Raw genomic sequence first — 18,631 nt, 5'->3', positions numbered from 1 at the left:
AGCTCAGATATCTAAAATTATAGCGGCAACGGATATTCAATTCAAAAATTTATTTTTGCCATCAACTGCTTCGTATAATAGTATCTCAGTCTGGTATCTATATCTGGAACGACTTATTTATATATTTCCCCGTAGTTCCTAGGTGGAACATAGGGCCTCTGGAACGACTTAGACTAATAATAATATAGTTAATGAAATACGTGACATATAAGTATGTATGTACGTATTTTAAAAATACAATTATAAACGAAAAGTGTGTCAAATGGCAACAAATGGCAAATTTATGACACGTGAACAAATAACTATAAGACAGATAAATAAATATTTAAACGAAATACGACAAGATTAAGCTTCTGACTGTATTTAAATAGAGGTACAATAGTATATTCGCATCCATATTCGTAGATATATTCATTTATATTCAAAATATTTATACACCAGGTGTTCATGTGTCTCAACCAAATTTCTTAAATGCGAACTGTAGTGCTAGAAGGACACTCGAAACGTAAAGGGTATAATAGCCCACATTATACAGGTTTAGTCCACTCATCCATAATTGCATTGCGCCCACGTCTTTAATATTCGGACAATTTTGACAATGTACATCGGCCACATCGGTCCATGACACCACTTGTGGTCGCACCAATAGTAAAGCGTTCAATGCCGCACGCAATCCACTTTGCACCGCACCGCCTAAGAAGCCGCGATAGCATGTGGAGGCAGCGGCCGATGATGACCATATAATGCGATGCCACGGTGTCGTGAGTGGCATATGTGCTAATGAGCTCAACTCGAAAGTATGTTGGTTATAGCTGTGCGGTGTTTCCATAGCTTCACCATAATTTTCTGCAAATGCTTTTAGCGCAATCGAACGTACCAACGGTTCAGAACCGCTATCATGTATCATCATGCCGCCATAAACATTGGGTCGGTACTCGTAACCCACTATAAATGGGTCGTTCTTAAGGAAACTGCCCGAATAGCCAGCATTCCGCCAATGAGCATCGCCGTAGCCAGCTATAAAGCTTGTTAACATTAAGCGCAACTTCAGTTTATTGTTCATTACTTTGCGCAACTCCACGGGTACTGGCGGTGAGAAGTTGATCTGTTGGAGAGAATTCAATGGTATTGCCAAAATGAGCACATCCGTTGTGTGTATTTTCTGCGTTGAATCATGCACTTCAATATAGTCTTTATAATGGCAAATAGCTTTCACTTGTCGCGAGACTAGAAATTCAGTGCCTTGCAATCTCTGTGTAAGCGCACTGAGGAGATGAGCACTATCGAACTCCAGTAAACTTTTCGGACACTCCAAGTAACTGAAATATGAGGTTTTAGATATTTCTTCTATATTCTTAATATGATAGCTTCTTCGAACTTACATATTAATTATGTTTTGTAAGCTTCCGCAGCCATAGCAAAGGCTCATAAATTCTTTGTAAGTAATATCGGCGGCTTTCGAACCACAAACCAACTCCACTAAATTGTTCATAAACTTTCGCGACTCATTGAAAAATAATCGGTTGTTTATATGTTTATCCATTTTTGTTGAGTTTTTTCGAATACTGCAAGAAATCATGGTAGCCATCGTGGAGAGTAATTATTTTATTAATTGAATTGTTTTTACCGTGCAGTAATACGAAGACCGTCCTACATTCTTATTGACTAGTAATAACAAAACTTTAACCGTTTTTAACATATACTATACAAAGCACAAATATTTTAGGAACTTTTTCCAACCTAGCTAATGAACGAGCGGTTGGTAAGTTGTCTCCGAGCACCTGGAGTCTCAGGACAAACATTTTCGCGCGACGTGTTGCTGTGAATGGTGCAAGCCGAAATGCGATCGTTAGAGCAGAGGTGCGCGATTAAATTTTATGTGAAACTCGGCAAATCTGCAACAGAGACGTTTGATATTATCAAGCAGGCTTACCCAGATGTTGCTTTAGCAAGAAGTAGTATGTTTCAGTGGCACCAGGCCTTTTTGGAGGGCCGAGAAGAGGATGAAGACCGTGCTGGGAGATCTACGATTTCGACAAACACCGACAGTGTGACTCGTGTGCGTAAAGTTTTGAGCTTAAACCATCAACTAAGTATTCATTTAATTGCCCAGATGTTAAATTTATCAAAATCTGTAGTTCATGACATTGTGACGGAGCACTTGAACATACGCAAGGTGTGCGCGAAGATGCTACCAAAAGTGCTCACTGGCGACCAGAAATTACAACGAGTGGAAGTGTGCCAAGAAAATTTGAACATGTGTGAAAGTGACCCCCAATTTTTGAATAAAGTATTCACAGGCGACGAGTCATGGATCTTTGAATATGATCCCCAAACAAAGAGGCAATCTTGTGGAAGATACGTACACGCCGGCAGAGAGGCTCCAAGCAGCATGCACCTCGGCTCTGAGGGCTATTCCGCAGAATGCCTTCCGTGACGCCTTCAATGCTTGGAAATTGCGCTGGCAGCGCTTCATCGACGCAGAAGAAGCGCTTTTTGAAAGTTTTTAAAGAATTGTCACGATTGGTTCAATAAATTTTTTTAAATCGGCTCAGTCCTATTACTTTCCGGACAATCCCTGTATGAGAAACTAGTAGTAATAATCTTAAGAGATCTAGTCTTCAGAAACTATGAAGAATGACTCGAGTTACTGCAGGATTATATGTATAGTATAACAAAAATTTTGGCACCAACCTGAATCGTCCCGGCCTAAAGAAAGGTGCTTTTATTTGTAATTCGTTTATATAACGTTGTAACTCATATTTTGCCAAATGTGAGGATACAGTTTGATCGAGTTCCCAACAACGTGGCAATGCTGCATCCACAACAGAACGCTGCTGTATTGGTATTTCCATACGTTGCAGCAATTGATAAACATGAGCTTGCGACTCTTCGAACCATTTGGCACCGATTTCACCCTGAGGTATTTGCTGCAAATTGCCACCGATATTATCACTGGCCTCCAATATTCTTATTTGTAAAGAGGGTTCCTTTTCTAAAAGCCTATAAGCTGTCACCAATCCTGATATGCCCGCTCCCACAATTATAACGTCAATTCTTTGCGACCGCTCGGGTGGTCCGAGCTTCAATTCGCAATCTTTTTCCATATTACAGGCTTTAAGTTTTGCTCGTAATTTTTTTTCTTTATTTAAGGCGTTGTCAGAATTTCATAAGAAATGAAAGGTCAAATTTTCAGAAATAAACAAAACACCAGACACATTTTCGAAGAGCACAGAATGTAGAATATGTATAAGATTAAGAATACTTTTTTTCAATTTTGCCGGGAGAAAGCTCACATAAACGACCTCTTTCAAATCCCACCAAGCAGATACAAACTTTTTTGGTTACTATCCGCCTTCGAAGAGGTTTGAGCTGTTTCATTTATTTTAGACCATGCTCTCTTGCGCTTGTCGCCAGTAACAATGCGCTTAAAGAAGGGAACACTTTTTGCCGTTTTATAAGCAAATCGCAGTCATTAATGCGGCGAAGCAAAGCAAAGGACATGAGGAACTCATATGTCAAGTTTCGAAATAAATGCTAGACGTTTCATATGTCTGTGAACAGTTCCGTTGGACAAATTTAATCTTTCAGCAATCTCTCGAGCTGTTATCCGACGATTTAGATCGATCTGCAACGTTATTTTATCCATATCGACTTCAAAAAACCATCCAGGAGGGGACGTGATGCATCCTCAAGATCGAAATTATCGGAACGAAATTTTGCAACCCAATTTTGACATTAGCGATCGGTCAACACATCTTTTTCATACATATCACCTAACTCTCGTCTTATTGGAACTGCTTTTTTACCCTTTTGATGATAAAACAGTGAAATATGCTGAAAATTATGTTTACGATCTTCCATCTTCAATAGGGCAATCCCAAAAAAATTCAAACAATTGTTTACAAAAGTCTTACTATATCAGCTGTTCAAATATATAGCGGTAAAGTATGGTATTGGCTGCGAAAAGATTCAATAAGATCAGTTGTTGTTATCAAACGAAATTACTTAGTGAATATAATATAAAAGTTTTTTATAGGTCAGTAAATCTAGTCAATATATCGAAAAGCTGAACGCATTCGTTTTGAAAAGAAAAGACTCTGCTGACATTTCATAAGGCCAACACAATATTAGATGCACTTTAGATCTCGGAGAATAAAAATACACAATTACAAAGGAACGAGTATATTGTTTTTTTTTTTCATATGATAATTATGTAGGATCCATTTATTATTAAATGCAAATTTCACATAATCTTATTAAAAATATGTGTCGTAATACTCTGGTACTAGTATAAATTTATATAAGATATTAAGTATTTTATACTTGAGAATGTTCAAATCTAATTAAGAATTACAAATGCAAGTGAAACAAATTGTCTGTGCAAAGGCATACATACATACACATGTACATACATACATACGTACCATATATAGAAATGCACTTGAACTTCCCTAACTCGAATCACCATAATCCACAAAAACATTTCGAGTAAGAGAGACTTCGAGTTATGGAAGGATATTTTTGTGAAATTTGACATTATTGCTAATTTAAGAATTCTAGTCATAGAGAACTTCGAGTTATAGAAGTACGAGTTAGGTTTAACTGCAGTTCTGAGAGCGCACGAAATATTGAGATTAGTTGCAATCAGTGTTACTCACATAGTTTGTAAGTGAACCGGAGGTTCAGTAGATAACATAATTGTTATGTCTTTATTAAAATATATATTTTTAGAGAGAACTTTTTATTTTGGAGAGCAATAATATTAAATTAACATTAATGTAATTACTAATTGATGTAATTTATGTCAAATAATGTGGTAGTTGGAAATCCTCACTATGCAAATTTAAAGATAAAAATTTTTTGGTTATTTGAAAAGTTTTTTCCAGAGTTATACAATAGTAATCGTAATGATAATTGTTTGTGTACCGTTACCTTAATGTGAAAAAATCCAAAGTACAGTTTGTGCATGCATTATTGTTTTTGTAAATTATTTAAATTTTTTCTTAACATAATACCATAACTAATTAAATTCAATGCGAATATGTTGTATCAGTTAAGAAATTTCCATATTAAGATAACGGTATACTAGTATTGAAATAGATTCCCTTAAACAATTTAGCCAATATTATCATGCAGACTTTCCATTCGCAACGTGATTTTTGTCCTCGGGTGTAACAATTCTTGCTAACTCCTCACCGCCAGCTTCGACGAACTCAGCATTGCGTGTACGTTTTCCGAACTGTTCGGCGTCGGCAATCGTTTCCGGCATCGGTTTATTAAGCGTCTCGGGCAGCATTAAAGACAGGAGACCGGCAAAGAATGCCAAGGAGCCACACACGATTAAAGGCAGAGGACGCCATATTTCACCCAATAAATTTAAATATGGCGCCAAGATGCCGCCAACACGTGCCACCATTGACGATGCGCCTAGACCCACGTTACGCACCACTGTAGGAAATTGTTCCGCTGAGAAAATGTATATAGTGCCATACGATGCGGTAATGGCTAATTTGCCAATCATAGCAAATAATATTATGAGCCAATTATTGTTTGCCGGTACAACTATGGTCAGCAACAGAGCACCGCCAGCGACCAGCATACAACCGCAAAGTATTGTGCGGCGACCCCAACGATTCAGCGTGAATAGGAGGAATGTGTAGCCGGGGATTTCAACTGCACCAGAAATCATGAAATTTAACAAAACATTGCCACCAAGATTATTAGTGTTCCACGATAGCCCGTAGTACACGCCGCTGTTCACAAACCAATCGAAGAGAATGACTAATGTTTTCTTACGCAAATTCGGATATCTCAACAGATCGAATACGGTGGGTGCCTTTTCATCTGCGCCTTCAGACACAATCTCATCTTTTTTCTCACGCTCAGCTGCTTCATCAATTAGATTGTCATATACCTCACTGGGTATGGTTACACGGTTTATGCGTGCCGCCTTCTCAATGACAACGATTGCCTCTTCTTTTCTACCTTTAGAGAGTAACCATCTGGCCGATTCCGGTATGACCCAATGATAGCACATGAATAATAAACCGGGCAAACTGAGCGCTATTTGCAGCCAACGCCAGTCGTGTATGAAATATGCAAAACCGGCTGTTAATATGAAACCAAGTGAGAAGAACATTTGTACGGTGACGCCGGCGAAAAGTCGATATGTTGAGCCCACCATTTCCATAGCGATGACATAGGCGACCAAAAAGACACCGGACGTTGTGGCGCCCACAACCATACGTGATATGGTATAGGTAAAGTACTCGGGAGCAATAGCAGCCAGTACGCCGAAGATAACTTGTATAACCAGAGAAGCAAAGAAAATTGGTTTGCGGCCATATTTATCCGACATTTGTCCAAATATAATACTGCCCAACAACACGCCAAGCATAAATAAGCTGTCACTTGTGGCAGTCAGCAAGCCGCGTGCACACACCATATCCCATTCGGTGACCGCGCTATTCTCGTACCTTGAACGATCGTAGACATAGTGACTGCATTTGACAGTGCCATTGCCTGTGGCCGGCGTGGTAGCCGTCTGCAAATAGTCCGTCGTATAGTCAGTATTATAATATTCGCAACGCTGAAATTTACCGGTTAGTGGGTCTATAGGATAAGTCAGATTCCAATATTCGGACGGAAAAGAGTCATATGTTGCATTTAACAGATTCTCGAACGGCAGTAGGCAACGAAATTCTGGGCGCGCCAAAAGGAATACACCAGCTAGCTTGTGGAAAGCGCATGAAATCGCCGGTAGGCAGAGCAAAAAATATATTTGTTTCTGATATTTGCCGAAATCGCCCAAATAATTGATGACGTCATCATAACTCATTGTGGCGGCTGTTATAAAGAAGAAATAGCCGAATTTTTCGCAAATATTTTATCTTTCCAAACTGCGGGCAAGTAGCAGCCGAAAAATGGGACCATCCACCACTCAATTCCTTGCGTTGTTAATTATATCTAGTTGTATGTATCGTTGCATGTGTGTGTGTGTGTGCTACTGCCGTGTGCGTGTCCACATGTGCGCCAAACAAGCAAATCGTATGCTCGCTTTGTGTGAAAGACCTTCAGAAAGTTCGCTTGGCTTAACTGTGGCTGATGACTCTGCCAAATTGTTAACAACTTCACTAGAATTTCGCACAAGCTAGGAGCTAATAAACCTTTCCACTTCGCCGTCTGTGGTATACGTCAAAATTAGTGGTGGATTGATTACTCTTTGTATTCTTTGCTAGAACTAAATTTTTACTTGTAAAGCGAAATATTCACTTTGACTTTAATTTGTGGTTTCCGTTGGTGGCATGATGTGCTGCCGCAGCTATGGCAATAAACTTTGTTATTTTGCTGATACAGCTTTTGGTTAATTTGTTGTCTTTTTGTCACAGTCAAAGTTTCTGCACTGCCAAATGCCTATGTATGTACATATTTTCATATGTATGTGTGTCAAGAAGGTTTTTCATATAACTGTAAAGTAATTAGTTGTGCATTGTAGTTGATAATGACGCCGCTGTCTTTATATCTGCAAAGTACTTTTGTATGTAGCGCATACATACATACATATCTTGTACACGCGTTTATGGTTATCACACGTTGCGTATACGTCACCTACTGACACGTTCAAAGTCTATGCCATGCAGAAGACTCATGAGTGCCTACTTCAGGGTACTTGTATGTACATACATACATATGTATTCAAATATTTTGCACAAATAAATTAATCACAACTGTACAGGCACTTTTTTTTCGTAATTAATTAATATTTCAATATTTCTAATTACTTGGCATCTGCGTTTATGTAGCTATTATGTTTATAAGGTGCAGGGTTTCGATTGTGTGACTGTATTTTTTCGCGCGCGCGAACTGCAGTTCACGTAACGATCCGAGTTAAACCGTTCACGATCTCTACCAATAGACGACTAACAGCAAATGCTTAAAGCGTATCTCCAATTGCCATCTGATGCCGTCATTAAAGTAATAGCCACAAAGTCATACAAATACAAACATCTATACTGAGTATTCGCAACAGAAATCTATATTGCTCAGTTGTGGATTTTTAATTTACAAAGCGACGTTAATTGCTCTCATTCGCTCAACACCAACAAACAACTGGTGGCGATCTACTCAAAATTGCTTCATTGACCATAATATTTATTTCTCATTCAATCAGAAATCAAACATTCAACGGAACGTCAGTTCAATTCAGTTATACCGAAGTCAAAATACCCTACATGAAATCCCAAAAATATTTAATAATCAGTAAGTTATGTGAAAGCGTCAATATCGTTTAGTAACGGTCTCAAACTCATCGTGTCATAAAAACTGAAAAATCGATATTTTGAAGTTTAGGTAATGCAATTAGTCAGACTATACTGAATACGAACGCAAACACACAAGTGTACATATGTACATATACATACATATATACATATATCTCACGCACAACTTTTTAGTAAGTTCTCAGTCAAGTACAGTTGAGGGTATTCAAGATTTTGATTTCAGCAACTGAAAAAATCCGAATATCATAAAAGGTATAACAGCGTCAACTGGTAGTTTCATTGTTTGAAAAAAAAACGGTAGTTGTGGCAGGCAAACCAAATGAGCGAGGTTGCTGCCAAATGCCATGCACACATTTCAACTCTGTGCATACAAAGCTCTGTACACTCACTCATCTATCTAGCTAAATACAATATACACTATACTTATAAGTAATCTCACTCAGTCACTCACATGGTCTTCAAATGCACATAAACAGAGAACTACTAAGCAAACTTAGTGACTTGCTAGATAAAACAGCTGATTGTGGAGTTTTTCTATTTCAGGCACTCTAATACTTACATACATATTTAGTTATATGTACGTGCAAATATATTTCAGTCTATGCTGATATTGAGTAAATCGAAACAGAGCACTTTAAGGGTGGATTTTGGCAACTAAAGTCATATTTAATAGCCTCGCACGTGTATATTTTGTTACGTTGCTGAATTAAGTGATTAAGCCAAAGGAGGTATTCTTGTCTAGGATTTTGAAAAAACACGATTTTTTTTTGCATGTCCTGAAAGTTTAGACTTTCAAAAATATGACCTTGGAAGGATTTTTCAAAATTCGACTTATTTTCGGAGATACAGCCGATTTTGTGACGTGGCGTCCGTGTTCACTAGAATTGTCTCCTAAACTTTAAACGCGTTTTTCTCAAAACTGACTTTGTCGGAACGATTCCCACGATTTCTCAGGTTCTACTGGACCGATTTACTTGAAATTTTTATAGAGTCTTCTTTATAGGCTTGTCTATGGTTGGAACTAGCCCCATCCCCAAATTTTTATTTTTAAAAAATTCGAAATAGTCAGAAAAAGTGATCCAAAAAAACTTTTTTTTCAGGCAGTCGCCATTTTGTGAAAAAAAAAATTTCCTACTTTTCCGTAGTTCCGGCCATTGCGACATTATTCTAGATTAATAATCATTTTTTTGGGGGGTTTCAGATAACTAGGAGGGTTGAAATCATGGGTATGGTAACGTGGAAATTTTTAGAGACCCCCCACTTCGTCAGCTCATAATTTTTGAACTTTTTTACTTTTTTAAGTTTTTAATTTTTTTCTGTACTCTTCTAAAATTAACAAATTATTAGTTATTGGATAGTAAAAATATTAATTGCCTTTTTTTTACGACACTTTAAAAATTACCTGAAATTCATGCTTCTAGACCAGAATACCCCCTACAGCGTTAAGGCACTTACACTGGATGTAACATCCAATCCCATTTCCTTGTAAAATTCGTTATCAAATGTGAAAATATACAAACATGTTTTTGTCGTGTAGTTTTCTAGGTATAATACTAACGCTAGGTACTAATGCTATGAATCAACATTTCAAGTGATTTTTAGAGATTGATTCTATTAAAATATTTAATTTTTTATATGAGTAAAAAATTATTGAAAAACTGCGTTTTTTACCTAACCCCTTAATATAAATAGAAACAAAATTTTTTATATAAAATAAAATTATTTTATTTGCCAATAAATGACGATTATGATAACAGAATATTGTTAATCGTATAATCACTACAAATTTAACTTGTCCAAAGAAAAAATACAGTTTTGATTAACATAAATTGGACAGTTTCCTCAAATAAGTCTGGCGTTAGCACATATTTTCAAATTATTCTCCAAAAATATTGAGAAATAATTATGTGCTTCACTACCAGCAAGTGTACCATGGGTATAAAACCATGATTATGTCAAAGCTCAAAATTGTGAAAATCAAAAATTGTAATTTGTTTGTAACCATGTAATAATACACTTCATAAATACAAAAGATTTCATACAAAAACTTGACAATAGTGGTAAGATCTGCACCATTTGTGTTTCAAACTTCGGGGCCCAATTGTTTATTAACGGTCATACTGCGGCTAACAACACCAAACCAGTGCGACTTTCGAATTTCTAACTTGGAAACATTATATATTATTTATAATACTAAAACTTATAGATTCTATCATTTGCCTGTTAACATCAAAAGGGACAGTACAAATACAATAAATATATAATTTTTATTTCTTTAATTGTCGGCCTATTTTCTTTCATTACGTCGTTTAAAGAACAAATTTAAATGAAATTAATTAAAGGCATATGTTTGAACATATGTACTATGTACATGTATGTTGTAGCTAAGTAGACTTAAGGGGGTACTCTCATGTGAACGCATACATTTTACCACTTTTTAGGAAATTTTTTTTATGCGACAACAAAATTCAAATCATTTTAATTTTTTAATACATTTTTATTGGTATTTTGAAATGTACAATAAATTTTTTTTTTTTTCGTTTTTTACATTTTTAATATATTTTTTTTTAATCAAAGTAGTCCCCAACAAAAAAAAGTAGTTCACTGGTTATGGTGATAGTGGTTGTTAATGTTGTCTGAAATAAAAAAATCGAATGGATTATTATTCAGTAATACTGCGGCTATCGTCCCTACCAAATATAATCAATTTCATTAAAAAAAAATGTCGAACTTCAAAAAAAAGTCACGAAAACCTTGTTTTTTTCGTTAAAAACCGTTTAAAAAATATATGAGGGACGATAACTATAAATGAGTAGAAGAACATATGAAAATTTTAAAGCAATCGGTTAAATACTTTTGTTTTTAGGACATTGACAGTTTCAGAAAATGATGATTCGAGAAAAATGCGTTTAAGACAGTAAGACAGGTAGACAGTCGCTTACGACACGTCGGCGATTATGAGCTGCAACTTCTCAAATACTATGAATTTCGGTCTGAATTTTTCACAGCATGTTTTCAATAGGTTTAACTGTCAAAATATAAAAAAATCGATTTTTCGAAGTGATTACATGAGAATACCCCCTTAATCCTCAATAGCCGACGCAGTTCATTAGTTCGAACAAAACCAATTGATTCACCCTCGATTTATTATCAATATGAGTACTTACATATATTTACATACATACATATGTAAGTATGTGTATATTTTTCGGATCTCAATGTATTGCTAATAAATTTGTTGCAAGTGCCATCTCAAGCTTCTCAAAGCTGTCCAAAAGATGTTACAAAAAATTTAAAGAATCGAGTTTTAATGCAAAGTGAATTCGAAATAAGAAACAACGACGCCATACATACTTATGTACATATACACATACGTAAAGCCACAATCACACTTCTCTATGATAATGCACATATTTTGTTGTTGAATGTTTAATTAATGAAAGCAGACGGATGCTGCAAATTATGCCCATGAATACATATACTATACATATGTATATACTTATACTATATACATACATATGTACATATATGTACATACCATACATGGCGATGGAATGTGTTATAGTTCAAGTTGTCTACTATTTAAAATAATTATTCTTTAAAAAATTTACGGTAATTAAAATGTAAATGAACAAGTAAGGAAGAGCCATCTTTGGGTGCAAGCGAACATTTTATCCGTTTGCAACTTGCAAGAAGCAGAGTCAGGGAAATACTTTAAGGTGTAAAACCAATCATAAAGAGTAAAGTCACACGGATGTTCGACAACCCTGATGTTAGTTATATAGGGGCTCAAATTAATCTATTTTAGGCACAATGAACGAAAATCTTTTTATTAAGTATTTGAGGGCTGAGGGAGGTATTGGTACGATTGAACCCAATTTTTTACATACAAACATACCATTATAAGAGAAGCATTACCCCTTAATTTCAGTTATATATATCACACATTGACCGATATTTTCTGTTAAAAGTCAACTATAGGTACCTGAGTCTAAATATTCGATACCTAGGGGTTTGAACAGTTTTTATTGGACTTAAACAATTTTTGGTCATGAGGTGGCATACACTAAAGTAATTTTTCGTGCAAAGTTTTATCCCGTTATATTAATTGCTTCCCGCTTTGTGTACTGGAAGCTGAACGAGTGGAAATGGAATTTAAAATTATGCTTTATGGGAAGTAGGCGTGGTTGTTGTCCGATTTCGTCCATTTTCACAATGTGACAAATTGTTAAAAACACAAGTAAAAAAATGCCACGAACTAAATTTTGTCAAAATCGGTTGTTCGGGTCCCGAGAAATGAGATTTCATCAAACGGTGAGTTGTGCCACGCCCATCGTCCAATTACACCATCTCGGTGGTAAAATTTAATATCTCTGAGTATTTAGTTATTGATTTATCGCGCTTTTACCATAATAGTTTTTAACAGTACCGTTATAGGGGAGTGAGCGGGGTTATCCTCCTATTTCACCCATTTCCACACAGTCCGTAAAAATTCTTATAAGATTTGTACTCAGCAAATTTGTTTATTGTAGCTTAAGCGGTTTAGGAGATATGCACTTGTTACAGGGCATTGTTCTTAACGTTTGTTTTAGTCAAAGATAACTAAAGACCGTCTCTTGGAAATCTAGACAGCTTGTCAAATCAAGTTTGAGAGAAGTAATATTCGATTGTTTACAATGCCAAAAAGTGTAGCACGTGTCAAGAATACCAACATATTTTATTTACAAATTTTAAAATTGTGGCATATGTATATGTACACATTTACATACAAATATACATATGTATATGTATGAATGCGAATATAAACGACTTTCGCTTGTTGTGTAGCCATCAACTTAATTGATGGGTCTTGATTGTTTGCACACATTTTCATTAAGAAGCACATCCATTGGACAGTTATTTAAGTATACATACATACATATATACTTTCTTATGTATATACATACAATAGTAGCCCAATGAACGACATTCTTTATTGCTTTATGTCATTGACTCCAGCAGCAATATACATATATGAAAATAAATCTCAATTCTAAATAATTAACTGCCAAAGTCTTTCATTGCAGCTTTCTTCAAAAAAAAAAGTTAAAATTCTATAGATGTGAAAACTAAATATGAAATGGCAATTAACAATTGCATATGAATGAACACAAAGATTTATGTATATGCTATAGTGAGCCAATCTAAACAATAGCTACATATATGTTGTAGTTAACCGATCTGAACAATTTCCTGTGAGGTTACATTGTTGCCTTAGAAAATAGCCTGTGCCAACTTTTGTGAAAATATGTACATTGTTCAATGTGAAAGTTTTCCATACAAGAACTTGATTCCGATCGTTCAGTTTGTATGGCAACTATATGTTATAGTGGTCCGATATCGGCAGTTCCGACAAATGAGCAGCTGTTCCCTGCTCTGGGTATAGTAATTTCAAAGAAAAAAATCCTGTTCAGGGTATAGTATGTAATTTCAAAGAAAAAAATCAAATTTTTTGCCGCTCTTTTAACTTTTTACTTCAGTAAGGTTTCTTCATGGAAAAATATACGATCCAACAACGAGTCGAAATTATTAAAATTTCAACTTTAAGAACGCTACGTCCATTTTATGATTGTCGCTCATTTCTGGCTGTATGGCTTCGTCAATAAGCAAAATATGCGTTATTGGTTAGTTAACAATCAATGCGTACCCCATGAGTCCCGAAAAAATAACGGTTTGGTTCGGTTTATGGCGGCCAGCGGCGTCTTTGGGCCGTACTTCTTCCGTGATGATCAAGACCGGCACGTTAGTGTGAATGGGAATCGCTCACGCTCAATGATAATCGAATATTTGGCCCCGAATTGGATGATATAGACTCGAGCAATATGTGGTTCCAACAGGACGGCGAATTTTTTGCTTGAAAACCGTCGAAAATAGGGTTCAGCGCCTGGACTTCTGCAGGCGTTCCCCTGGTGGCCGTGCAAAAGAAATCGAGTTTCATACATAATGACATCAAATGTACTTTCACAGGAATAAAGAATTACATTGATATCCCAAACCGTTTTTGCTTTATTTAAAAAGACTTTTGTGGCCCTCTTATTGAAAAACTCTATGCTATACAGTGCGTCAGACCTTGACTTTATTGGGGAGATCTTTTGATCACAGAATTATATATAATAAAACAAGAAAAAACGTTAACCTAGGCTGCAGCATACACAGGAGCATTTCTTAAAGCATAAAAGGGTATAAAAAAATCTTTAACTTTGTTTTCATCGATCAGTTTGTATGAAAGCTATATGCCCGATCTGAACAATTTCTTTGAAGATTGCACTAATTTATTCCGAATTTCGAGAACATACTTATCTCAACATAAAGAAAAGTTTTCCACACAAGTACTAGTTCTTGATAGGACATTTGTTCGCTGATTTTGCCATTGCCTTGCGCAATAATCCGTGACAATACAGGGACATGTATTTGATCGTTCAGTTTATGTGGCAGCTATTTGGTATAGTAGTGCGATATCGGCGGTTCCGACAATGACCAGCTTCTTGGGGGAAAATAATGTGTATAAAATTTTAGATTGATTTCTCAACCACTGAGTCTCCAAGCGTACGAAATTTTTCAATTCGATTCGATTTCCAAATATAACATTCAATCTACTTTGAGATCCGTGCTTTCTTTCTGCATGAATCAATATACAAGTCATATTTTTGAGATCTAAGAAGTATTTATTTATATATAATATATTTATCGATTTTCATTTATATAGTACATACACTATATAATTGTCCATTTTAAAATAATTATTCATAAAATAAAATAGATTATTGTTGCTAGTTTGTAGAATTCGTAACTATAACTCATCACAATTTGGTAATATTTAAGTAGACAGAGTATACCGCAATACATATAGATACACATACATATGCACTAATAAATATTTAACATACGACTAGCTTACGACAATTAAGTAATATGTTATGCAGCTGGGTAATTTTTGAAAGCAGTAGAAGACTTTAAATATTTTTTGACAAATGTGAAAAGTGTGATAACTAGTGCGATAGTCTAAATAAATATATGCATATACTCGTATAACATATTTTGTTGAAATCCCCGGAAGTTTAGTTAGATAATTTAAATAGCCGAACCAGAACGTATAAAAGTTGAAATTTTGCATACTTATATTGTGAGCCATAATGGTTTCCAAATTAATATATGAAAAGAACATATATTTAAATCAAATCGAAACGTTTACGAAAATATTATTATAAGTACTTGGGTTTTTACATATCTGCATAGCAGAGCGCAAAATGAAATAAAATTGTTCAAACTAAAACTTGGTGATACAACTTTAACTATTCAACTACTCATATTTTTTATTTGTATTTTGTCAGGATGATTACCATTACTGTTCAAAGGCACATTTTCCATGTTATCCACAATAAATATGTCTTTATTGGACCGCTCGATCCTCGTATCTACCCTTCTACCGAAATTTTCTCCCTCCTCTATCGTCTCCAGCGTCGGCTTGTTGTGTGTCTCAGGCAACAGCAACGACAGTAGTCCACCGATGAATGCAGCGCTTCCGAAAATGATGAGCGGTAACGGACGCCATACATTGCTCAGCATATTGATGAAGGGCGCTAAAATACCGCCAATGCGCGCCATCATCGAAGACGCGCCTAAGCCCACATTTCTCACTACCGTGGGGAATTGCTCTGCTGAGAAGATATAAACTGTGCCATAAGAAGCCGTGATTGCGAGTTTTCCCATCATTGCCAGCACAATTATCATCCAATTCAATTCTTTCGGAACGGCAATGGTGAGCAGCAGCGCGGATCCGGCAACTAACATACAGCCGCAGAGAATGGTGCGTCGTCCCCAACGATTGAGTGTGAAAAGCAAGAAAGTGAAGGCTGGAATTTCAACTGCGCCGGAAATCACAAAATTCAACAGCATATTGTCACCCAAAGAGTTTGTGTTCCACGAAAGTCCGTAATAAGTACCGCTATTCACAAACCAATCGAAAAAAATTAACAACGTTTTTCGACGTAAATTCGGATAACGTAGTAGATCGAAAACGGATACTGCTCTGTTAGAGGTCGCAGCAGTGTTCTCTTGCGTTTCCTTGGTTTTCAAATTTTCGACGTTTTCATCATCGCTTAGTAATCGATTAATTTCAGCCGCGTCTAAATGCACTTTGTTGAAACGAGCGGCTTTCTGAATGTTGGCTATCGCGGCTTCTTTACGATTATTCGAAATTAGCCAACGAGCGGACTCTGGTATTATCCAATAATAGCCGAGAAATAAAAGACCCGGTAATGAAATGGCTATTTGTAATGTGCGCCATTCATTTATGAAGTAGGCAAATACCGCTGTAAGCATAAAACCCACCGAGAAGAACATCATCAAGAATATGCCAGCATATAAACGTTTCTTCGGACCCACCATCTCCATAGCAATGACATAAGCAACGAGAAACACTCCCGAAGTTGTGGCGCCAATTATAAAACGTACGATTATATAGGTAAGATAGTCTGGTGCAATACCGGCCAGTATGCCAAACGACACCTGAATCAGCAGCGAAACAAAGAAGACTGGCTTTCGGCCACACTTATCCGATAACTGGCCGAAGCCAATGCTACCAACTAAAACGCCAAACATAAATATCGCATCGCTAGTGGCTACCAAGAAACTGTGGTCGCAAATCATATTCCATTCCGTGACGGCGCTGTTGCTAATCTTGGACCGATCATAAATATAGCCGTTACAAGGCACCGTTTCATTACTCAATGTAATGTTTTGATGCAGCAGCGAGCTACTGTCATTATATGCCTGCATACTGCCACCCAACAACGCATAGTATTTATCTTCAATATTAAAATAGCTACAAGCCTCATAACGCCCTATTTTCGGATCAGCTGTATCTGCGGGATACACCAAATGCCACAGGTGAGCCGGCAATTTGAAATCGTTCGTTTTGCTGGCGTTAAGATGAGTCTCATTCGCTTCGTGCTCAAAAGGAAGTTGACAACGGAAGTTCGGTTTGGCAAAAATAAATGTGCGCGACATTTTATGAAAGGCACAAGAGATAGCTGTAAGACAAAGTAAAAAGAAAATAAGACGTTGATATTTGCCGAAATCTCCCAGGGGCACAAGCACCTCATCGTAACCCATTTTTGCAACTGTTTATGTGCGAAAGCTTTGCGGCTGCTGTTGATTTGCGAATACTGGCTTTATTGTTTAGTTTGAATAACTGCGAATGAGACTCCGTCTTATTGGTTAAAGATACAAATTAGTTATGAAAATCAGCACCTGTGCTCTTTACGATTTGTATTGCATACAGCTGGCTCTCAGCACTCAAAATGCACGTATGTAGGTATTATGTGCGAAAGCTTTGCGGCTGCTGTTGATTTGCAAATACTGGCTTTATTGTTTAGTTTGAATAACTGCGAACGAGACTCCGTCTTATTGGTTAAAGATACAAATTACTTATGAAAATCAGTACCTGTGCTCTTTACGATTTGTATTGCGTACATCTAGCTCTCAGCACTCAAAATGCACGTATGTAGGTATTCCACTCTCCGGAAAGTGGCGCAACAACCACGTCGTCACTAGCGAACTGTTGAGCGTGAGACGCTACGCAGACGAATCACCTTATTTTCGGTATGTACCAATGCAAAATGATGCTTATTCATAAACACTTTCGCATACTCTCTTAACCGTATATACTCCCGGCATTTGAAATACTTACATACATATGTATATGTAAAAAATATGTTGTACTCGCAGCGCGGCGGGTATGTGCTGGCCGGCTGAGAACGTTCGGCTCAATGGGCAATGCCAAATATTCACGTGCGGTCCGTTTCCTATAGCGATTTCGCAGATAATTTTAACGTGAATTAATTTTGTTAAAGCGGTAAATGTGCACAGAATTGGCTGATACGGCTGAAAGCAACAAACAATCAGTTGAGCAACTAGATAAATATTTGTTTACTGTTTTTCTTTTCGTTTTTGTTAGTGTATATATTTATATATGTTAATTGAATATTTTTACGACTTCATGCGTCACTTGTATACTTCGCACCGTGCTTTCATCAGTTTGTTCATACTACAACTGTACATATGCGACGAAATTCAAATACGTGCGCACTTACATTTGTACATACATTCATAAGTATGTATTAACATTCGTTTACACATAAAATTCTATTAAAATGTTGCTAAAAATAACCACTCGCCGCTCAATATGCCCAAAATGCTAAACTCTTTTTGTACTTTTATTAAGTGTTAATTTGCTGTTTTAAATATCGAGTGTGTAATTTACGAAGTTTTTTATTATGCGGGTGTTTCGCTAAAGAGATCTGAATGGT

At 36.4% G+C, this 18,631-nt stretch overlaps 3 protein-coding genes across 7 annotated transcripts; all 3 read right to left on the bottom strand.

The window, feature by feature from the left end:
• Window positions 1-426: 426 nt before the first annotated feature.
• LOC120781693 (putative flavin-containing monoamine oxidase AofH) lies at window positions 427-3,164 on the bottom strand. The gene is made up of 3 exons (XM_040113913.1): window positions 2,695-3,164; window positions 1,383-1,565; window positions 427-1,319 (listed from the first exon to the last, which is right to left on the bottom strand). Exons 1-3 carry the CDS (start codon window positions 3,105-3,107, stop codon window positions 455-457), a joined length of 1,461 nt encoding a protein of 486 aa, XP_039969847.1. The 5' UTR covers window positions 3,108-3,164; the 3' UTR covers window positions 427-454.
• A 1,082-nt stretch (window positions 3,165-4,246) lies between these two features.
• On the bottom strand, window positions 4,247-7,928 carry LOC120781684 (organic cation transporter protein-like). Its single transcript, XM_040113905.1, has one exon. It carries the CDS (start codon window positions 6,839-6,841, stop codon window positions 5,132-5,134), a length of 1,710 nt encoding a protein of 569 aa, XP_039969839.1. The 5' UTR covers window positions 6,842-7,928; the 3' UTR covers window positions 4,247-5,131.
• Window positions 7,929-15,014: 7,086 nt separating this feature from the next.
• On the bottom strand, window positions 15,015-18,631 carry LOC120782352 (organic cation transporter-like protein). 5 transcript variants are annotated; one of them, XM_040114588.1, is made up of 2 exons: window positions 17,421-18,631; window positions 15,015-17,353 (listed from the first exon to the last, which is right to left on the bottom strand). In XM_040114588.1, the coding sequence occupies exon 2, from the start codon at window positions 17,328-17,330 to the stop codon at window positions 15,618-15,620; it is 1,713 nt and encodes a 570-aa protein (XP_039970522.1). In that variant the 5' UTR covers window positions 17,331-17,353; window positions 17,421-18,631; the 3' UTR covers window positions 15,015-15,617. The 5 variants fall into 5 exon arrangements, with proteins under 5 accessions (XP_039970522.1, XP_039970521.1, XP_039970518.1 ...); XM_040114587.1 differs by having other exon boundaries at window positions 15,015-17,514; window positions 17,574-18,631; XM_040114584.1 differs by having other exon boundaries at window positions 15,015-17,707; window positions 17,767-18,631.

Source organism: Bactrocera tryoni, chromosome 1 (genome assembly GCF_016617805.1).
Source record: "Bactrocera tryoni isolate S06 chromosome 1, CSIRO_BtryS06_freeze2, whole genome shotgun sequence".
NCBI classification, from domain to species: domain Eukaryota; kingdom Metazoa; phylum Arthropoda; class Insecta; order Diptera; family Tephritidae; genus Bactrocera; species Bactrocera tryoni.
Note: the sequence above shows the minus strand (reverse complement) of the source record. Positions and strands in the feature narration are given on the sequence as shown.